The sequence below is a fragment of the Aythya marila genome (assembly GCF_965140915.1).
Source record: "Aythya marila genome assembly, chromosome: 1".
Taxonomy (NCBI): domain Eukaryota; kingdom Metazoa; phylum Chordata; class Aves; order Anseriformes; family Anatidae; genus Aythya; species Aythya marila.
Window position 1 is genome coordinate 133,724,079 of NC_139042.1, and position 23,587 is coordinate 133,747,665.

Genomic DNA, 23,587 nt, shown 5'->3' on the forward strand with positions numbered 1-23,587 from the left:
AGTTTAAAACCAATCACTATTTTCCTGTCATTTGCCTGAGCAAAAATATGCTCTCCATCTTTCTTATGAGCCCCCTGTAAGTATTGAAAAGCTGCAGTGAGATCAGCCTGGAATCCTCTCTTTCAGGCTGAACAGCCCCATCCCTCTCACCTTTTCTTCATGGGAGAGGTCTCCAGTTCTTTGAGAATCTTTGCGGCCCTCCTCTGGACTCACTCTAATATCCCCACATCCTTCTGGTGCTGGGGATCTAAAAGCTGGACACAATACTCCAAGTGGGGCCTCACAAGGGCAAGGGGGATGATCCCCTACCTTGACCTGCCTTTTTTTTTTTTTTTTTTTTTTTAAGCCAAGTCCTTGCCCACTGAAAGGTCCGCCCTTCACATCCAGTTTGAGAGATCTGGTTGTCATATGGGACTGTCAAAGGCCTTGCAGAAGTCCACCTAGGTGACAGGTCAGTCTTGTCACCTGATGTTGTCACTCTACCACTGAAGGCCCAGATTGGTCAGGCAGAATCTGCCCTTGGTGAAGCTTTGTCTTGCATGTACGTTAACGTTGCTTCTAGGAGGATCTGTTCCATGAACTTCTCAGGCACAAAGGGGAGGCTCCTGGTCTGCAGTTCCCTGGGTCCTCCTTTCTACCCTTTATTAAAAACAGGAGCAATGTTTCCCTTTTTCCAGTCATCGGTGACTCCACCTGACCGCCACGACTTTCCAAACACGACGGAGACAGCCTCGACGTCTTCCGCGGCCCCTTCCCCTCTACCCCTCCATCAAGCCCCACGACCCTTACCCCGCCCGTGTCCCGTAGGCGCCGAGCGCCGCCATTTTGCGACATCCGTGCGCCGCTGGCTCCGCCCCACCGCTTCCCCCCCGCCACCCAATGAGGGCCGGGGCGGTGCCGCCTGTCATGGCCACCCCCGCGCTGCGGCCTTGAACACCAGAGGTCTCCGTCGCCGATTCCGCCGCCGCCATGGGCACCGTGTACGCCCGGGTAGGGGCCGCGCCGCGGGCAGCGGTTGGGCAGGGACCGCGAGAGGGTGGCCTCGCTGCCTCCACCAAGCTCTCCCTTCGGCGACCTTCAGGCGGGTCCGGGTGGCGGCACCGGGTGGCCGAGCGGGTTCCCTCTGGGGGGGCACGGGGACATGGGAGCGGCCTGTCCCGGCCGGGGGCTGCCTGCGCTGACCTTGGGGCAATCAGGGGCCCCGCGGAGCGGCCCCGCTGTCCTTCCCTTAACGCGGCCCAGGGGAGCCGACCTGGAGACGCCTGCAATCGCGACGTGCGTAACTGCGGTTGTAGTCCCAAAGCAGAAGTGCTTCAGCCCTCTGTGCATCTTTGTGGCTCTCCTCTGGACCCGCTCTAAGATGTCTACATGCTTCTGTTGCTGGGGGCCCCAGAGCTGGCTGCGGCACTCCAAGTGGGGCCTCACAAGGCAGGGAGGGGGATAATCCCCTCCGTCGACCTGCTTCTGGCCACCCCTCTGTTGCTACAGCCCAGGATGCAGTTGGCCTTCTGGGTTGCAAGTATGCATTGCTGACTCAGGCCAAGCTTTTGGTCCACCAGAACCCCAAGTCCTTTCTGCAGAGCTGCTCTCAATGAGTTGTTCTCCCAGTCTGTGCTCATGTGTGGGATTACCCCAACCTAGGCGCAGCACCTTGCACTTGGCCTTGCTGAACCTCATTAGCATGACTTAAATTATATTTTGATATTTTTCTCCTATTTTTGGTTTCACATTCATCTGTGAATTGCTATTCAATATCATGTGGAGGCAGTGCATTCCATATTTGCCTTAGAGCTATTGAGAGCAAGGAAGGACTGTTTTAACTTGTTTCTGATGTGTAACAGGAATTTGCTATTCCAGTAATTCTTAAATAATGTAGCAAGTACTGAATTAGTGATTTAAGACTAAAAGTGTATTTACAGAGTTATCCAATCCTGGCTTCTGATTTTGCAGGTAAACCTATATTCACTCTTGCTTGATTCCATTGTCTTCTGTTAAGAGTCTTATTACTGTAGGGCTCTTTCAAGATAAAGCCATAATGTACTGCAAAACATTTTGATTACAACACTCACCTGAAGAGCTCTGATGGATGGGGACTGAGGTTCTTGAACATTACTCAGAAGGATGCTTTTAAAAGACATTAAAATACAAAAGTATGTAAAAATGTACGTAAAGCCAAGTAGTGCACTGAACACACCTCTTTTCTTCATTGTTCATCCTTTGCACTCCTCTTGCTCCCAGAAACCCAAGCTAAGTGTTGGCTCACTTATTTTAAAATAATAACAAAACAACAAAAAAAAGGTACAATTCATGTTTAACACAGGATGCATGCTTTACAAATAAGGTTATTCTTGGAAGAGGGCAGTATTATTTTGATAAATCATGGAAGCTATTTTTATTTCACTAAAATTGTCAGTAAGCACGTAGTTAACAAGTATGCTGGTAATTCCCCTCACTTTAGTTGTTCTGTTTATCTTTTTTGCTCCCCTGTGACCTGATGAACACAGGGTCAGGAACCATCATTTTTCTTTAAAGAAGACAACTTGCAAATCACGGACTATATTAAATGGAGCTTTTTGGTATACTTTCAGAGTTTGGAGCCCCTTCCAATGAGTGGGCCAGACTTTGGTGCCTTGGGAGAAGAAGCCGAGCTGGTTGAAGTTGAACCTGAAACCAAGCAGGAAATTCTTGAAAACAAAGATGTAGGTACCACGTCAACATCCTGATGTTTTTTTTTCTTAACATAAATGTCTTAGGGCACTTTCATTTTTTTCCTGAGGGAATTTTCTAAACTATGGTGTGAGATGTGAAAGAATTAAATTTAGTACCGTAAATTTAATCTGTTGTTGTCTAGTTTCTGTCCTTTTTTAACTTGCCACAGGGGTTATTATTAAGCTTTGAGCTAATAGACGTGTTTCTAGATGCTGATTTCTTCCTTCTTTCATAAGAGATTTCTGCCCTGTAATACTGTTTAGCAGCAAGCTATGTAACAGTCCTTAATCTGCTTGAGTGCAGTATTAGGGGCATAGTTTAGTGGGGGATATTGGTGGTAGGGCAGTGGCTGGGACCAGATCTTGGAGTTCTTTTCCAATCTTAATCATTCTATGATTATATGTTTAGCCATGTTTTGGGTAAACGGCCACTGCGTGAATTATGTCACTATGGTAAATACTAACTTCAGCAAAAGATGTTTTTCTGTTCTATTTTGATTTTTATTTCATATGTCTGCTTTGGCTCATAATAGTTTTAACCATACTAGTGGGAAGAGATGTCATGCATCATCGTAGTTTCTGTATAATTTTCCTTTTCCTTATTCAATTCAGAGTTACTGCCCTAGAAGCTTGGTAATATATATATTTTTAATTATTATTTTATTTTGTTTATTCCATATTTATTCTGATATTTTTTTTTATTATGCAATTTGCATTAATGGTAGGTTGTTCTTATTCTGCTATCTTATTCATTACAAATACATGAAGCATTTGCAGGATTTTTTGGTAGTTATCCCTAAAATTATAATACACTGAAAAGATTGGAAAAATAAGGGAAATTCAAATGCACTACAGTTATTGCATCAGCTAACCTGGAATCTGTTGTGATTTTTAACATAAAATGGTCTCAGTTAATGATACAAAAAGATGAATATATTTAAGAAAAGAGATAATGCTGTGATATTAATATGCACTTTAAGCTACAAAGCTCCAGTGGTAGTAAGAATTTTAATAGTTTAAATATATATGACTTGAGGTGGGTTTTGTTTTGTTGTTGTTGTTTTTTTTTTTTTCTTTCCTTATGTGTAGCTGATGCAAGAAACGGCTAACTACAGCTAAAAACATGCTTTGCCTTAAGTGTCTCAATATGTTAATATTATTTCTGTGGTGTCTTATTTCACCATCTTAACACTTAGGAAACCCCAGCAGCAATACTCCACTACTGTCTCTTCTGCTCTAAACAGTATTAGATTTGGTTATTCGAGTTTTTTCTCTTTACTTTTCTTGTTAAAGGAACAGTTTTCCAGAAACGTAGGTGGCACTGATTTCTCCTGATGTAGGCTAGCAGTAATCAATCTAGGAATATTCAGGATTTTTTTTCACTTAAAAAAAGTAATAATAATTATACATAAAAAAGTGTTTGTTTGTTTTTTTTTTGTTTTTTTTTTAACTGTTTTTGATGCTCATTGTTAGATGCAAGCTCAGTATTTGTGTTTCAACATCTGTTACCTTTAGGTGGTCGTTCAGCATGTACACTTCGATGGACTTGGAAGGACCAAAGATGACATTATCATGTATGAAATCTCTGATGTTTTCAAGGCTAAAAATCTCATTGATGTAAGTACTATAGTGAATGACACCTCGATTTAAAAATTCATGTTATGGTTTTCTATCTTCCTGCATTGGGCTTTTCTCAGATGTGATGCAACTTTGCCTAGTTTTGTGATGATTCTAAACTTGTCATATGGAAGACAAACTTAAATGTGTGATACTGTATTTTGTGATGTGTTTAGCTCAAAGGCATTGAGAGATGGCAAACAGTAATCGCATATTTTCAGCTTCACCATTCCTGTTTGAGAATTGCTAACAGGGTAGGGGAGGTTTTCATAGAATCAGAATATCCCAAGTTGGAAGGGACCCATAAGGATTATCAAGTCCAACTCCAAGGCACCTCACAGGTCTACCCAAAAGTTTAGACCATGTGACTAAGTGCACAGTCCAATCACTTCTTAAATTCAGACAGGCTTGTTGAAGTGACTGTTTACCTGGGGAGCCTGTTCCAGTGTGCCGCCACCCTCTTGGTGAAGAGCCTCTTCCTGAAGTCCAGCCTAACTTCCCCTGCCTCAGCTTAACACCGTTCCCGCAAGTCATACAACTGGTATTTACTGTGTTCAGTTTTGGGCCCCTCGCTACAAAAAGGACATTGAGGTGCTTGAGCAGGTCCAGAGAAGGGCGACGAAGCTGGTGAGGAGCCTGGAGAACAAGTCCTACGAGGAGCGGCTGAGGGAGCTGGGCTTGTTCAGCCTGGAGAAAAGGAGGCTCAGGGGTGACCTTATTGCTCTTTACAGATACCTTAAAGGAGGCTGTAGTGAGATGGGGGTTGGTCTGTTCTCCCACGTGCCTGGTGACAGGACGAGGGGGAATGGGCTTAAGTTGCGCCAGGGGAGTTTTAGGTTGGATGTTAGGAAGAACTTCTTTACTGAAAGGGTTGTTAGGCATTGGAACAGGCTGCCCAGGGAAGTGGTGGAGTCACCATCCCTGGAAGTCTTTAAGAGACGTTTAGATGTAGAGCTTAGGGATATGGTTTAGTGGGGACTGTTAGCATTAGGTCAGAGGTTGGACTCGATGATCCTGAGGTCTCTTCCAACCTAGAAAAATTGTGTGAAATTCTGTATTTACAGAGAATAGGTCACCTGTTTCTCCACTCCCCATTATGAGGAAGTTGTAGACCATTATGAGGTCCCCCCTCAGCCTCCTGTTCTCCAGGCTGAACAGGCCCAGTGACCTCAGCCACTCATCATATGTCTTCCCCTCCAGGCCCTTCACCATCTTCGTTGCCCTCCTCTGGACACTCTCCAACAGCTTAATGTCCTTTTTATACTGTGGTGCCCAGAACTGCAGACAGTACTCAAGGTGAGGCTGCACCAGAGCAGAGCAGGACAATCTCTTCCTTCGACCAACTAGTAATGCCATGCTTGATGCACCCCAGAATACAGTTGGCCCTCCTGGCTGCCAGGGCGCGCTGCTGGCTCATATTCAACTTGCTGTCAACCACAACCCCCAGATCCCTCTCTGCGGTACTGCTCTCTAGTGTGTCATCACCCAGTCTGTACATATAGCCATGGTTGCCCCATCCCAGGTGCAGGACCCAGCATTTGCCTTTGTTAAACTTCATGTGGTTGGTGATCGCCCAGCTCTCCAATCTGTCTAGAACTCTCTGCAAGGTCTTTCCACCCTCAACAGAGTCCACAACTCCTCCAAGTTTGGTGTCGTTGGCAAATTTGCTCAAAACACCTTCTACTCCTACATCCAAATCATTTATAAATCATTGAAGAGGACTGGCCCTAAAATTAAGCCTTGAGGGATCCCACTGGTGACCATCCGCCAGCCAGATGTGGCCCCATTTACCACAACCCTTTGAGCCCTGCCCATCAGTCAATTGCTCACCCATCGTATGATGTTTTTGTTTAGCTGTATGCTGGACATTTTGTCCAGTAGGATCCTATGGGAAACCGTGTCAAAAGCCTTGCTGAAGTCCAAAAAAATCACATCAATTAATTTCAATTAATTTGCTTAAGAAAAGTTACTGGAGCTCAGCAAAAATGACCAGTGGCAGTCTCTACAATGGATGAAAGCGTAAGTTAGGCTGTGTGTCCTTGTACTTCTAGGTGGTGATTCCTTCTGGAGTGCAGCTGGCAGTAAATTGTCTTGCTCTGGCTGTGAAGGTCAAGTACACAATGAAGACAAAATTCTTGTTTTGTGTGTTTTTTCTGACTAGATGTCCCTCTGTAGTGCTTGATTATGGAACTGAATTCGTAATGAGATTCACTGGGTTTTATCTCCAGTTGGGGCAGAAAAAGAGTATGTGTGTGAAATTATGGATGAAGTGTGCGTGCCAACTTTTTAATTTAGGCATCTTTCCTTTTAGCACTGTAAAAAAGTGCAAAGGAGTCATTAAGTCTTTACGTGTAGGCTGGTCTAGATTTTAATAGATTAGGATAATGTGTTTTTTTTTCTTTTTTTTTGTGAAAAGCATGGGTCCAGTAAATAGATGTGTAAGATTTAAGTACTGAAACCAATTTGAATAATAGGTTTAAGCATTCTAACAATTAGGATGCAAGCTAGGTAGGAAATTAAGCCAGATGCTCTGGGTTTAATTTCTTGATAGATTTGAATGTTAAAGTGGGTTGTGATTATTTTGAAGGCACATATATATATGTATATATCTGTGTATACAAAATCTGTAAATATTGCATGACTTAGCAGCATCTTGTTTTATACTATTTTAGTAAGCTGAAAGACTGAGCTATTTATCTCATCCTGTAGGTAATGAGAAAATCACATGAAGCTCGTGAAAAGTTGCTTCGTCTAGGAATCTTTAGACAGGTAGAGGTTCTGATTGATACCTGTCAAGGTATGTATTGCCTCATTAATTCTCACCTTTTTTTTCATACACACAGACACACATAATGTACTTTTCCCTGTGCTATAGGTCAGGCATTTTTTGTGTATATAACTTATAAAGGTATATGAGAGAGCGTTGTGTATTTTAGGTATACGTGAAGGTGTGCTATGTATAAGAATGTAAGTGCCTATGTCTGATATCCAGATGAAAAAGATGTATTTGCCTGTGGCTGCGCATATGTGTATAATTATTACTTGTATATTTGAAAAAATGAGTGAATTTCAAGCATTGAAATAATTACAGTACACATCCCTTAATGCAAATTTTCAGAGGAAGGATAAATGCTTGAGGAAGAGTTTGAAAGTACTTCCTGTACTTCCATGTATTAAACTCACTTAAGTGATATTATATCAACATATTTGTTGTGCTTAATGGAAATACTAGTAATTGTATCAATGCTTGTAATTAAAAATGGTCTTACACATATGGGGCAGCTGTGTGTATGCAGGTTGCTCAATAAGGCTCATTTGGCATCTCCAGTCTTGTGATCGCTTTGCAACCTCAGTGTTCTTTTCAGCAGAAGAAGGTGGCATTATTGAGAAGGAAATGCAGTGCAGTTGCACAGGCTGTTAGTGATGGGCTGCTGTCCCAGTTGCTTCAAGCAGAATTAGGTACCCTTGACAGCTGTGTTTTTTGAACAGCTGCCTCAGCCAGAGCCCTGAGGGAACCGGATGGTTTTTGTTGTCCAGCACTTAGCCACAAAGTGCTGGGAGCTCTGCTCTAGTTGACAGCGTTATTCTTGACATGTCTGGACCACTTTAATTTATATTTCATGTAACATAAGAATTTGTGTATGGCTTTGTTTTTAGTAGGTGGGTAATAAATATTGCTAATTCATTATTAAACTAGCAAGTTGATGATTAAAGCCAGATGCACTTTGATTGAAAAAAATTCTGAATGCACATCCAAACAACATCTCAAAATCATAGAATATCCTCAGTTGGAAGGGACCCACAAGGATCACTGAGTCCAACTCCTGGCTCCACACAGGACCACCCAAAAATCAAATCAGACCCCATGTCTGAGAGAGTTGAACTCTGTCAGGCTTGGTGCTGTGACTGCTTCTCTTCCTCATCCATCTTGCCTTCTAGACCCCTCACTATCTTTTCCTCGAGCTGTTTATCTTTGTAATGTTGGGGTTTTATTATTGTTCAATTCAACCAGTTAAAAAAAAATAATAAAAATCAAGTGATCTTATGTCTGTGGGTTTGGATTTTTTGTTGGTTGTTTTTTTTTCTTTTTTTTTTTAAGTAACCATCTAGAGATGATGCTTTTTATTTATTTAGGAGATGATGCCCTTCCAAATGGTTTAGATGTAACCTTTGAGGTAACAGAATTAAGAAGACTAACTGGAAGCTATAACACTATGGTTGGCAACAATGAAGGCAGTATGGTACGGATCATTTCAAATATTAATTGATTCCTGTTGATATTCCTCTTGCTTTCACATTTCAAACCTAGCAAGGAATTTGATGATTAGATAAGTGAGGACTTGATCCAAGCCAAATTATTTTCTTGATCCGGCTTTACTAAGGCTTTGTCAGACTTTTGTCTATGAAGAGCCTTTGTATTAGTCAGGCTTTCACTCAGCAAAAGCCTGTTTCACATGAGAGAAGAACTTTGTATAAACACAAATTAGCTGTTCCACCTCAGTATGTTGTTTTTTTTTTTTTTTTTTTTTTTTAATTCTTAAAATGAATTCAGTTATTTATTGATAGTATTTAAGATGCTTTATTTACTAGAGAAACCATTAAGCAGTTTGGCATCTAGCTTCTATGAGAATTATTTAAATGTTTTTTCTTCTCAATCAGAATACTTGAGGTTTGACTTAAAAATTGTTCTAATTTTTCACTTATTTTAGCTCACTAGTAGTTATATATATATATATATATATATATATATATATCTGGGTTGCAGAATGCTAGGTTTTTCCATGACCATTATAAACCATGGGACTTACTTCCATTTTATTCACTTAAGAATGCATCAGATTAAAATATGGTGTGAGAAATATATACCAACTAACACAAAAACTAACAGACATACTGTTGTTCTGTTAACATGGCTTTAACAGTGGTGCTAGTTTAAATAGATCCTGCTTTCATGTGCTCATTCCTGTACCTGTTGTGCCTTCTCATGTGCACAGTTTAGCTCGTCTTGGGCCTGCTAGATAAGCCAGATCAAGGGACTCATCTTTTTCTTCCTAGGGGTATTTTTAACTGGATAAGATACTGCACAAGTCAGGTAGTGGTCTTTTGTGAGTGCAGGGCAAATAGTAACCTAGTGAACTGAGAAATGGTTATGCAGCTCTGCTGCTGAGATCAATGCTCAGGATATCATGGTCTGAATGAAATTGGTACAGAATTCTGTAACTGGCTCTTACCTGACTTGGGGCAGTTCCTGGTCTCCTCTTGGTGAGACCATCCCTGCAGCCCCCCTTGCTATGACAACCTTGACACATAAACCCAATGCTCAGTTCTAGTGCAATTTGAAAACAGTCTGAAAACTACCTTGGTTTCTCTCTCTTTTTTTTTTTTTTTTTTTTTAACTCAGCTTCTCTATCAATTTAATTTTCATTTGTTACAGAGAAGTAAAACACTTGAACAATATAAAAGCATGTTCATGTATACACCTAATTGTGGCAGCAGAGATTGTTTCTTTAAGAGTTAAATTGATTTGACATCTATTCTAATCCCTTAAATTCATCTGAAGCCTGTTGATATAATATTTTGTACTAATAGCCCTTTGGATTAGTGGTTTCTAGTTGGATAATTGCATAGTAGCCACCATCACAAAGTTCAGATGACTGATTTCCTTCCAATAGCTGTTAAGCTTTAAAAACCTGATCGACTTTGTCTTTTTAATGTTATTTTAAAATAGCACACACAACAGAACAATCCTGGATGTATCTGTGACTGGGGGAAACTCGTTCTATCATTTCTGCCAAAGGACCAAGTACTGTGAATAGGATACAGGGAATTTTTGTGTGAACGGGAAAACATTTAACAGTTTCAGTTCCAGTTTCTGGAAAATTGTGATGGTACATTGTGCTGCCGTCAGGACTGATTGCAAAAATATTTTGTTCCTCAAAACAAAAATTTGTAAGTGGCTCTGTATTGATGATTTTCTATTGGCTTCCTGCTGTGGTACCAGTGAACCCTACCTGGCAGATAATTTTCCTGATGATCAGCTGGAAACTGCAGTTGCCAAATATTTGTTATCCCATGCTTCCAGACTGGCTGGGAAATTTTGCTTGAAATAATAGCAGTACTGATGATACAGAGAATGCAGATTATGTCGGCAGGTATTGGACAGGACTAAAGAATGGATGATGATACTAAACGTAACTTGTGCTACTGCAACGGCTGCTGCCATTGCAAAGAGAAACCTAATTTACAAGAACAACACATTCAGTTACAAGTATTTTTTAATGCCTTTATTTCACATTCTTAGGGTAGATGTGCATATCTTCACCATATGATTAAGACGCAATTTAGCAAACTGATAACTGTGTATTTTATTTTATTTTTTTAATTTATTTAGGTACTTGGGCTCAAGTTCCCCAATCTCTTTGGACGTGCAGAAAAGGTAACCTTCCAGTTCTCATATGGAACAAAGGAAACTTCATATGGCCTGTCATTCTTCAAACCACAGCCTGGAAACTTTGAAAGAAAGTAGGGAATGCATTTCTAAGTATTTCTTTTTTAATGAATTTTTAAGATATTTCATTGAGTAATAACTAAAATTATTCGTAGATCTGTTTGGTTTTTTTTTTTGTGATAATGTAAAATTCCATCTACTTAAATATAGTTTCACTTGCAAATCTACCAGTAATATTGTTTCAGTTTTTCAGTTAACCTGTATAAAGTAACTGGACAGTTCCCTTGGAGCTCTCTTCGTGAAACTGATAGAGGAATATCAACAGAACTTAATGTAAGTGTAGCAGGGGTGTTTGTGGAATACATGCTTCATTTACATTTGATTCAGCTCACAAATATTTGCAAATATGTTGCAAATATTTGCTTTACTGTGTGAAAAATGACTGAAACACTTGTGCACAGGGCAAATTTGTTATTATTTAAAAGATGTCAATTTTAAAATGACAGAGGTAATACATTGTAAGTCTTTTCTAGAATGTAATTTTATTTTCACCATATAAAAATGCTCAACGTGTTTTTCTTCACATTTTTAATGTTTAAAGCAGCATTTTAGAAAGACAGGTGGTTGCCTCGCTCAATCTAGTTCAAGATATTTTTTTTTCAAACTCTCTTGGTTGGAGCAGAATTATTCCCACATAAAAAATTATTTCTCCCTGAGACAAAAAGTTTGGAAAGAAAAAGCACAGATTCGTGTATAAATAAGACTTGAGAGAGCCTTGTTTATTTTAATTTTGTAGCAAAATTGCCCTTTTTTTTGTAGTTTCCAATCTGGAAGACCAATCACACATTGAAGTGGGAGGGTGTGTGGAGAGAGCTTGGCTGCCTTGCTAGAACAGCGTCCTTCTCCGTTCGAGAAGAAAGTGGACATTCTCTTAAATCTTCCCTCTCTGTAAGGCTTTTACTCATTTTAAATGTGGCATGTCTTATTGTGAGTAATCTCATATTTTTGAATGATTGCAAAGGAACTTTTTGTCTTATTTCCTAGTAGGTAGTATGTTTTATTTTGGATGTCTTTTGCCATGCTTGGTCATTCATGCACTCACCCAGGAGGTCCAAAGAGAAGACACTTTGAAAAAATGACTGTTGCATTTTGACTGTTACATAGGCTGGCCCATTCTTTCTTCAAGGCTGTGTAAAAGAACCTCCTTGTCATCTGCCATCTATTTTCGCAGTATTATCTTACTTTGCAGAAGACAGTATCAGTAATGTTCTTCATCCTATGATTGTTCTGCTGTTTCTAAATACACGCAATTTTTGACTGCTTGTCATCTTTGATCTGTAGGTCACATTGTAGGAGATGAATTTTGTGACAGTAACTGCAAATAGTTTCTGATACACACTGAGGCATTGTTGCCATATTTCTGATGTGTTCCATGACCAAAAATCATAAATATATATGATGTGGCCTCTAAAGTCAAAACGGAGTTACTCTGTCGGAATATTGTTTCCAAATCCATGGAGCTACACAAGCCTTAACTGGAACTGTGGCTGTCTTCCACTGTGTGCACAGGTTTTGATTGAAAATAATAGTGTCACTCTGTGGTATTCAATAGATAAGTGAACTGAAAAATAATTGGTTGATTCTTTTCAGCATGCCATGGTAATTGATTCCCGGAACTCTACAATCTTGCCAAAACGAGGTGCTTTGCTGAAAATTAATCAGGTAGTATTAAATCATTTATACATAATTGGATATTATATGTGTGTTTGAGTAACTCTTATTTTATTTAACTACCATTCATATTAAAAAATGCCTGAAATTAAATTAATTGTAAATTGACTAAGATACAATGAAGACTAGTGGTTACTTTTTTAAAATTGTGATTTTTTAACAGAAGCAAATTTTCATTTGTATACCATTGGTAAAAAAAAAATGCAGCTCATTTTGTGCCATTAGCACTAAATCATTTATTAGCTGAGATGCATTATCCCTGACAGTTTCTACACTAGATGGCAGATAATAGTCTCCTGTTTCCTGTCACTGCATGGTAAAGCTACCAGACTGTGGTCATATTGCTACTTACAAAATTCGCAAATCTTAGAATTAAAATTGAAAGATAGGGTAAAAATAACTCTCAAAGGCACATACACATGTATTATTTTAACACAGAAAATGGTTTTTACTCTTGTTATGTTTAGAGCTTTTAGAAAAGCTAGCTTTTCTGCTGTATGGGTTAATGCTTCAGAAGCATTAACTTCTGGAGTGTTTCAGAAGCAGGCTGCTTTGAAATGCCGTTGGAAGTAGAAGTGCTGCTGTTCTGTAAGCAGCAGTGAACTATTCTGATTAAGAAAGGTGGTTCTAATTCGGAATTTAGTTAGCATATTGTTACATGCTGCCTGTAACGCTGCTTCAGTCACTTATTCTATTCAGCTAGTGTTGGTGTAATACAGTCATTTGTCTTTGGCTTTTCAGCCCTGTTTTAGTGCATATGAAATCTCAGGTCCTAGGTAAATAAAATGAGGTTTGATTTCAGGTGCTGAATTTTCAAGCTCCATTCTCTTGTATCCTCATTTATGGAAATGGTTTAGAAAGCAACAGCCTTATACAGTATTTGGGAGAAAGAAAATGGTTAGAAAATTGAAATTTTTTTAATGCCTTATACAGTAAATTTTCTAATAGCCGTATACAGTAAATGGGGGAAAGAAAATGGTTAGAAAATGGAAAGAAAAGGGTTATGTGTGTTTTTTCATTGCTCCAAAACTCAGGTGTCTCAATATCCAATGTCTGTGTTTCTTATTCAGAAAACACTGCTTATGATGATGCAGGCATGATGATTTTGTGTTGAAAGAAACACATAATACGCTTTACAACTTTAAATTTCTGTCTTTGCAGGAGCTAGCTGGCTATACAGGTGGAGACGTGAGATTTCTGAAAGAGGATTTTGAATTTCAGTTGAATAAGCAGCTTCTCTGGGATTTGGTAATTTTTTTAAAAGATATCTTATTAATTGAATTAACAAATGAGGTTACTGAATCAATCAGTGTCTTATGATGATTTTTCACCATGGATTAGAAAAATATGATGAAAGTGAAAGATTGATGGTGTAGATACTTTGATTTATATTTTTGGAAATTAAATATGTATTTGCTGACCTTCAGTTGACCAAGACAGGATATCCTACTATGAAGTAATTCAATGACTTCTTGGCTAGATAAAAAGGATTTTGTTCTTCCCATGGCTACTAATATGAAATGAAAGCGAATGAAAGTGAAGCAAGTCTCATCATAAGGTGTACATAATTTTCTGTGATCCCTTGTCCATGAGTGTGGACTTGGGTACAACTGGCCTTTGCATGTGCTCTGTAACGAGATGTGCTTGTACCTCATGATGAGTTCACATGTGCTTATGACAGGGGAGGTGTCTGGGACTCTTAGGGCAGAACATAGCAGGAGTGGTGTGTAGACCAGGGGAATTATCCAACACTCGTAGCCTTGGTATTAGCAATAGATCTCACCATTTGGTAGTAGTACTTCTGCTTTGTACACAGACAAGAGGCAAATGAATAAATATGTTTGTTAGAGTATGTGGCTCCCAAGAAATAGATAAATAAGCAGTTATTACGGAGTCACCATCCCTGGCTGTCTTTAAAAGACGTTTAGATGTTGAACTTAGCGACATGGTTTAGTGGAGGACTTGTTAGTGTTAGGTCAGAGGTTGGACTTGATGATCTTGAGGTCTCCTCCAACCTAGACAATTCTGTGATAATGTGATATGGAATGTATGTCAACATAGTGAGTTATAAAAGATAGATGTAGTTTGATTTACTTACAAGGCTAATTTACAGGCAGGTAATAATTGTACTTTACTGGTAGCTATTTGCTGGACTTAGCCTTCTACAGGTTTAACATTGCCAGAAGTAATTTATGTCAACAGGTGTTGTCTTACTTCAAGGCGTGAAAATTTTTAAGTAAGTAGGAGCTGCATGAGTGTTCCCTTAGCTATTGTGAAAGTAGCTCTTGGTTTAAAGTCCTACTTCAAGGTGTAGCACTGCATAGTGTAGAAAGAGGGCAGCAATGAGTTTCCTGAAAATACAATTACTGAAGGTGTGATATCCATGCATGCACATTTGCAACTTTCTGTCAGACTAATGGGAGCTCTGCCTTCACTAAGCAATGGAAATTTACTAACACCGTTTTTAGGGAAACTAAATAATATGTATTTGTTAAAAAATAAAAAAAAATATATATATATTTTTTTTTTTCCTCCAAAGGTGTTTTCGGCATCCCTTTGGGGTGGAATGCTAGTACCTATTGGAGACAAGCCATCCAGTATAGCTGATAGGCAAGTTTGTTTGTTTGTTCATTCTAAATGTTTCTTAATTTCTTGCAGTCAACCCAGGTAATGTATGAAAAAAATGGTATAGCAGAAGAGAGAAGCAGAAGTAGCTCTGATTTTGAGGATAATAAAATAAAATTTGCTTTAGTTGCATGTTAATAATCAAAACAAGTTTTCTGTTTTTCATTTTCGTATTGGGGAGGGATAAATTTGTTATTGCTAAGTAGTAGCTCTGCCTGCCAATGTTTGCAATTGCAAACGAGTATTTACCATCTCCAAAATTTCATATTGGGCATAGTTAACACTGTAGGTATCTTTACCAATAAAGTCAAGTTACATAATAGCTTTACTTCTAATTTTGCCTTCCAACACCTCCTTTTAAAGATCACTAGCAGAAAGCATTTAGATTTAAATTTATTTACAAGAAGTGCTAAATGTCAGTTGTGTTAACTTCGCATATAATGGATCTTAACTAGAGTATTTCTATCAAAATTCTTACAACAGATTGAGATTCAGGGTTCTGATTCTTCAGTATTGGGGTACCTTCTGTTTTCATCTTTGTAAATGATGGAAAACTAGTTTTGATGTTTAGTACTTGATTTAGTTTGAAATTTTTGCTAAATGTGTCAGGATTTTGATTTTTATGTAATTTATTTTATTTCTTTAAGTGTACTGTACAAGGCTTTTTATAAGCTCACCCGTAACTCTGAAAAGCAGTGTTAAAAGTATGAGTAGATAGTTTCAAATACACCCTTACAAGTAAAGCATTAACCTAAATTTGACTGTATTCACTAGGTTTTACCTTGGTGGACCAACAAGTGTGCGAGGATTCAGTATGTACAGCATTGGACCCCAGAATGAAGGTCTGAAACATTTAAATCCCACTCTTCTAACAATACTGGAAGTATTAGTGTGTAACAAAGACTCAAATTCTATCCTTTAGCTTTTCATAGCTTTAGAATAATTGCTCCCTTTTAGGACTTGTTAGGTCTTTGATCTGTCGTTATATATTAGTTTCCAATGGAAAAAAGCCCAGTTGCTCTTAGTTAAGACATAGTTACATCTATAAAACAATCCTGTGTTTGTACTTGCGTAGGTTACTGTTACATTTGTTCTCTTTGTACTGACTTTAGACTTTTTGTGCATAAAAATACACACCATTTTCTAACATTTCTTAAAGGGAATTTCACCAGTGTATATTTTTTCCTAAAATAAGTAAGTAGGTGCCAGAGCTCCCTCCTCCCCTTTCCCTTCTCCCCCTTCCCTCCTCCCCCTTCCTTTAAGAACAACTTGGGGATGTACCTTTAAGAGCTGGGTCTTTTCTTGTATTTCACAGTAAATGCTTTGATTTCTGCATTTCCATAAATAGGTGATTACTTGGGAGGAGATGCCTACTGGGCTGGAGGCTTGCATCTGTACACTCCTCTACCTTTCCGGCCAGGTCGAGGAGGTTTTGGAGACCTTTTCCGAACACATTTCTTCCTCAATGCTGGAAATCTCTGCAATCTTAACTATGGTAAGACTCAGTAGCCTTGTAAAGTAGAAGAGAACTGTTATGAGTATTTATTCAAAAGCAATTTGTTTACTACCCATATTTTGGAGGCCGTCAAAAAGCTGTTGCTGTTAACTTGCATGTTTGGTGGATTGCCAGTGTTTTTGTTTTTGGTATTTTTTTTTTTTTTTACTCCTTGCATAAATCATAGCACAACTTATAGGAAAGAGAGCTAGGATGGCAACATCAGAATCTGTGAATTGCTGGTGTTCATAAACTAGTGTGGGGTAGTTGAATCATGCCTGCTGTTTTATAACATTCTAAAAGGAGACTGGAAAGTGATGTTATAGTGATACTCTCACGTTTTTGGAGATGGACTAAATAAAAAGTGGTGGCATTAGAGGATAGAAGAAGGTGTGGTAGTTGAAGGGATTTTTCTTTGATGCCCAGCTAGGCCCCAAACAACAGTAACACCGGGCAAACTTCAGCCTAGTTTTATTACTGGGAGTGATGTTATATGGTACAGAATATCCCTTCAGTCGGTTTTGGTCAGCTGTCCCAGGTGCTTTCCCTCTGATTCTCATCCATTGCCCACCTATTTGCTGGGGGGTGGAATGACAGAGATATGGAGAAAGCCTTGGTGCTGCATAAGTAATGTTCAGTAATAGCTGAAATATCAGTGTGTTATCAACACTGCACTGTTTACAAATCCAAAACAAAGCACCATAGCACCTATATGGGCAGCTATGAAGAAAGTTAACTCTATCTCAGACAAAAACAGTACAGGAATATTGTGATATTTGATATAGTCTCCCTTGCTTGATGAAGAGAGATGGCATCTGTGTGAGAGGGTTGTACTATATGCAGTGCAAAAAAAACAGATGAATCAGCTTTAAAACTAGCAGAGCTAGCTAAAGACTTTTAGTTCAGTTTTAGTACTCATTTCTGGATTCATGCAAGTATGCATAAGATGTGATGAGAAAAGAAGCTCAAACAGAACCTTAGAAGTGGGTAGTTTGAGTCCAAACTACTTGGCATTTACAAGATTTGTGGGTAATAAATTTTTAATCTTCAGAAGGTGCTCCCAAGTAGTCAGTCTTCTAGCTCTGGCATTCCAGCTTGTCTTTGAACATCTTGGCCATCTACTTTGATTCTTGTTCTCCTGGTCTTTTGCTTTTAGGTGATGGTCCCAGAGCTCACCTGCAGAAGCTGGCAGAGTATATCCGATGGTCTTACGGTGCCGGAATAGTTCTCCGACTTGGAAACATTGCTAGATTGGAACTTAATTACTGTTTCCCCATGGGAGTACAGTCTGGTGACAGGTTTGTTTTTTACACCAATTTCTTTAACAGTAACTAGTTTTAAAAGTGACTGCACTTCTGTCTGGTTTTGGCAGAGAGAACTGCTGTCTTTTATTTATTCAGTGACAGTTCAGAGATTTTTTTTCAATACTTGATGCTCTTTTCTTTCAGCTGGTTATATTTATGTTGGTTTCACAATACTTCTTAGCTTAAGCCTGTTTATATCAGGTTTCAGAGTTCATTTAACTTGACATCAGGTGTTGAAAAGTATAAATAGCTATGTAGCAGGTTTCATTTCTTTAGGGGAAATGATCACTCAGACAGCTCACAGGATTTTCCGAAGCCTTCCAAAAACAAATGATTGGATAAATAGCAAGCTCAATGTCTTTCCTTGAAAAATGAACACAAGTGTAACTGTATAGATAATGAGAAAGGGAGAACAACTTAATCTAATTTGTTAGCAACCAATTTGTTAGCAACCAATTACCCTACACCAAGCAAATATTAAAATATGTAATAGAAAAGCTTAATTGGGGCTCTTGCCTGTGAAGTACCATGAATAGTGTAGGAGAAACTCTATTTTGTACAGGAATCAGATTATGTTTCTACGTGTCATTCATGTGAAATGTGAATGAATAACAGCAATTTGAAAATTATGGGCTTTATTTTACAAATGTAAGCACTCCATATGGATGACAGATTGGCAAAGCATTTATTTGAAAGAGCCTTTGTCAGCTGAAGTTTGAACTGTAACTTTCCAGAGACTGAAAGCCTTGGAAGCCTGGGGGTAAGGCGAATTAATTTTAATTTCATCAGTATGCTATAAATCACTTATGTTGTTTATTATTTGTGTCTTTTCAGGATATGTGATGGTGTTCAGTTTGGAGCAGGAATCAGATTTCTATAATACGGAAATTATTTACATCAGTACTACGAAGTTGAGCTCTGTAATTGAAATCAAGACTATACAGCTTGATATGGTCTATTTTTTTTCTTGAAATACTGATACACATTTGAGTGATTTACCTCAGACTCCACAAGAAACTATATTAAAAGAATTATGCTCTAAAGGTTCATTGTACCTCTGATTCTTATCAAAGATGGGAGAATGTAAGATTCTAGCTATTTTAGTTTTTACTTAGCAGTAGTTTCATAAAAAGTGAGACAGTTGTGTTGGAAATTGGTTCTTGAATACATTCGACATGACTGTAATTGTCATTGGCCTGCATAGCCTTCAGTCTTCCAACTGGAAGTCTCTCAAGTGCTGGGATGATCCAGTGCGTGTATGGTCGGAGTGGAAATTAAGGGGTAACAGTTTTTCTCCATCTTCAAAATGCATCAAAAATGATTTGGTACAAAAAATAATGGTATTTAGTGAAGCAGAATGTTCTGATTCAGGTATGTTTCACTACTGTAAAATCATCCATGTGTAAATGTGTTCTTTGCCTAGCATAGTGAATGCTAGAATTCAAGAATAACTTTGAAAGATTCTCAACTCTGAGGCAGTTTTGAGTCTTTAGTGATCTTAGTCAAGCCATTGATTTTGGGTCTTGCTGATTAGATCTTCTGTAGCAGTTGCAAAAACAGACATCTGGAAGTGATCACGTGATGCTACCTTGTTTGCTTTTGTGTCAGAGGCATGCCTCACTACTACCTTTTTTAGATGCTAATCACAAAAGTGGCCTCTGAGACTGGAGTAATTCACTAGTTCAGTCCTAATGAAGGACTTTTTGAAGATAGTTTAGATAGGTTGATAGACCTACATCAGTCTTCAGTTGTTATAAGAGAGTGAACCTGTAATCTACTTTTCCTGCATCTAAATTTACTTTTCTGTTGTTGTTTTAGGCATTGGAAAAGATAGAATTACAATACAAATAATATTCTGGGAGAGTAGAACTTCCCAGCTTTGTCCAGTCTGTCCTTGACTCTAAATCTCCTAATGTAATTGTATACTTCTGCTCAAGAACCAGTGCTAGACAAACTATTATACTCCCACTTTCTTCTATCCAACTAAAGGCATGGGTTTGCACATACTGAGAAGCTGTGTGACTTTGCTGATTGATGTCAGGATTCATGAAATCTTGTTCCCAGTCAAGTTAGTGCTGGCGGGCACGCTGTTCTTTAAAGAGGCTACAGTTTTATGCACTGCTTTAGCAGTGGTATATATTGTTATTGTACTAATACAGTGACTAAATCTGTTCATGTTGATAACTCACTTTCTGAAATACAAAGCCTAGAAACTGGTCTGTGTAGCTTTGCGGAGCTCCACTTGACTGAACATCCTTCCCCTTTTTATAAAGTTTATCAACAGGATCACAGATGTTCAAAACAAAGTGTGAATTACAGAAGTCGGATCTACTTCAAATACCAACATTTAATATAAAGATTTTTGTGTGTGTGTGTATCTAACGGGTTGTATAGCAGATACATATTTAACAAAGCATTTCTGATGATTTTTTGTTGTTACAAGATAAAATATGACACTATGTTAAGAATGTCAACAAATGTAAAGGTTTTTTTCTCCAGCACTATCTACATTTTAACATACAAAAATATTTTTAGTGAGAATAATGTGAATGTTTAGATACTAAAATATTGTTAGGATTTTCTCCCAGGAGTTCCAAGTTTATTTTGGTAATGTTGATAAAAATAGATGCATTCTGATACCCTAGGAACTCTATTTTGTGTGCATTGTTATTGAAGTCTTCTCACATTTAGTCTTTTAATATTGTGTGAGAGTCCTAAACTAGTATCAGTTTTCTATTCTAGAGGGCAAGGTAGCCTTCCTGAGTAGAAATAGTCTTAAACTGTGCACTAAGAATCTAGCTTACAATTAAGTTTTGAGAAAACTGATCTATACAATAAATTAAAGGATGAATGGGGAAATTCAGATGCCATCTGAAGCAGAGCTTTGTTGGCTGTGGTGTTTTTTCAGTGCCTACAGTTCTTTCTACGGGCTAAAAAAGACCTGGAGAGGGGAGAAGAGCACCTTCCTTATAGTCAAGAAGTAGCAGGAGCTTCTGGGGACAAGGACTGTGCAGTCTTACTGCTGCTGTCTTGAGGGCACCTCTGAACCAGTGAGAGCAGAGAAATGCATCAGTAACAGGGCTAGTGTTTCTATCACCAGTTCTAAGGCAGTGATTTATTGGAGCTGTTCCACCTGCATAAAACAAAGTTGAGAACATTCTTTATGTTTGGGAGAGCTGGTGGCATGAGGCAATGCTAATGAGTAAGCTGTTAGGGGGACTTTGGGCGAAGGTGGATGAGGAAACAGGGAGGTTGTTCGAGTGTAGGGGGCAGGTTTGTTGTGATATTGAGAGCAAAACTGCATTTGATTTGAAAAATACAAGCTTTAAAAATAAAATAGGATGCAAACTTATAATATGGTAATGTGCTTCAAACAAAAGTACGTTTGCTATTGGCCTGTGCTTTTCTTAATACAGGTCTGTACCTGTTGTTAGTGAAAATCTCAGCAGAGATGTAGCAACTAATGTCTGATACTCAGTGCCTTTCCAAAATACCTATTGAATTTTGTAGAAAGTGTTGTCCCTGTCATGTCCTTGGAGGGAAATGTGCAGAACTGTACTTGCCCATGTACAATAAAATATACAGACAGATGGAAATGTGAGTATGGGTCAGACTGGGTCTCCCTTCCCTGGTATGCATGAGCAGTTACTTGAATGAGAAAATAGTAATTTGTACTGATGTTGCAGGGGGAAAAAAGCCTCATTCCTCAATGGGAATAGTGAAGTTGGTCATATGCCTGGCATATTATCTTGAATTTTGTATGGGATAACTTAAGAAAATCACCTAAAATTACAGAATTTCAGTGTGCAAGATAGCAGTATTTTTCTGGCATTCTCATCTCTTTAAAAAGCCTAGAACCTGGCAGCGCCAGTGCTAGCAACAGATTTGAGAAGAATTTTTACACAATTTCTCTGCCATGAAAAGGTTTTTGAAATTGTGGAGTTTACTGCATGGTTTATGCCATCAGTGCTAAATTGCTGTTAGCAGCTGCAGTGCTCTTGGTGATATTAAGTTAATTGGGACAAGACTTTATGCAGAATGTGGTCTGTGCAAGTCAGAGCACTCAGCTTCCTTCCATTGTTAGAAAATACAAACTGGTCTGCAGCTATAGAGCTAATGTCTGCATGGAATAAATGGTCTTTGTAAAAAATTTTCAACTAGAATACGTAATATAAATTATTCTGAAGCAAATCAGTAGCATCAGTTAAGAGGCACATTTCTACCTCAGTAGTGAACAAGTACCATTATTTAAAAATAAAACCAAAATGACAACAAAAAAAAAAGCATTTTCAATCATTTGGTAGACCAGAGAGAAAAAATAATAGCATCTCATGTCTAAATTATCTATCATCTGAGAAAAATCAGTATGCATATTATTATAATAGAGGAAGACTGTATGGAATGATTTTCTATTTTGAAAAACCATGTGGTTCTGCTTTAATTCATTATGTGAAGAACTATGAGAGACCATTGCCCCATATATCCCAGGTCACCATTACTTTGTGACACACCTAATTACACTAATCTCATTTTGAATGGAGTATCAAATGCTAAAGTAGAGGAAGCAACAACAACAACAAAAACCTATAAAAAAAACTATCAATGTTAAAATGAGCAAATGTCAATCCAGACTTTTAAGTGTTCAGCAAAATGTTAAACCTAACAATTCTGGGATGAAATTAAAATAGATTTTTGAACTAGATTTGGTCTTTCCAGTGTAATTTTTTTTTGAAAGACGTGTTTTCTTAATGACTATACTCTCACAGAAATCTCCTGACAGAAGAGGGTACCAGAGAGAATTTTCTGGGTCATAAACTGCTGGTATCTCATTCTGTGTGGAAGGTTTCAATGAATAATGTAACTGGCTGCCTCAGTACTCCTCTTTACACAGAGCACAGACTTCAAATGGAAGGCCATTCAACTCATGCAGCAGCAGCTGTGCCACTCAGAATGGCTATCAGCCAGTTAAATTATTAAAGACTAACAAACACGTGATGAAAGTCCTCACATAAGCTCTTCATATCCTATTTAGAAGAGCACTGTTTGTTTGAACTTTGTTTTGTTTTCTTATTTTGAAGTGTAATACTGCTTTCTTTTGCCATAGACACTCCCTTCTTGTCTCAAACAATCCAGGGTCCTTTTATTTTACAATAGGTTGACATACTTTTCCTACTTAGGCTGTAAATTTAAACATTTCTGTTATAAACATATAGGATATCAAAGTGAGGTGAATTGATGTATTTGTGTGTTTTTCTTTAAATTATTGAAAGATATTTGCATATAAGTCTTTAAATTTCAAGTGCTGTACTTAGGTTGGTTAAGTTTTATATGCTGTTTGGACTGTGTGTATAGCTTGTGAACCAATTTTTGTGCTTTCTTGGTTGGAGTTTGTACTTACAGATTTTCAGATTACAATTTCATAAAAACATTCTGGTATGTGAAGTGATTGATTTTTTTTTTTTTTTTTTCTCTAAAGGTTGGATAAAAAGTTTTTTCCACAATGCAGTAAAGCTAAGTGTAATCTAAGACTTCAGTGTTAATTTTATGAAATGAAACAACCACTGTGGTAGTCCTGCTGTTAATTTAACATTTGTATGTGCTGCAGTGATGCTAGTATTTGTTTTATGGATTCAGGTTATTTTCTATGCACTGAAAATTG

At 38.2% G+C, this 23,587-nt stretch overlaps 1 protein-coding gene across 2 annotated transcripts; it reads left to right on the forward strand.

Moving 5' to 3' along the window:
- Window positions 1-889: 889 nt before the first annotated feature.
- On the forward strand, window positions 890-23,587 carry SAMM50 (SAMM50 sorting and assembly machinery component). 2 transcript variants are annotated; one of them, XM_082766160.1, is made up of 16 exons: window positions 890-990; window positions 2,589-2,699; window positions 4,224-4,325; window positions 5,526-5,621; window positions 7,035-7,122; window positions 8,460-8,566; window positions 10,717-10,847; window positions 11,019-11,106; window positions 11,593-11,721; window positions 12,424-12,495; window positions 13,666-13,752; window positions 15,044-15,114; window positions 15,904-15,971; window positions 16,478-16,624; window positions 17,781-17,922; window positions 18,763-23,587. In XM_082766160.1, exons 1-16 carry the CDS (start codon window positions 970-972, stop codon window positions 18,806-18,808), a joined length of 1,506 nt encoding a protein of 501 aa, XP_082622286.1. In that variant the 5' UTR covers window positions 890-969; the 3' UTR covers window positions 18,809-23,587. The 2 variants fall into 2 exon arrangements, with proteins under 2 accessions (XP_082622286.1, XP_082622287.1); XM_082766161.1 differs by lacking the exon at window positions 5,526-5,621 and having other exon boundaries at window positions 18,763-23,585.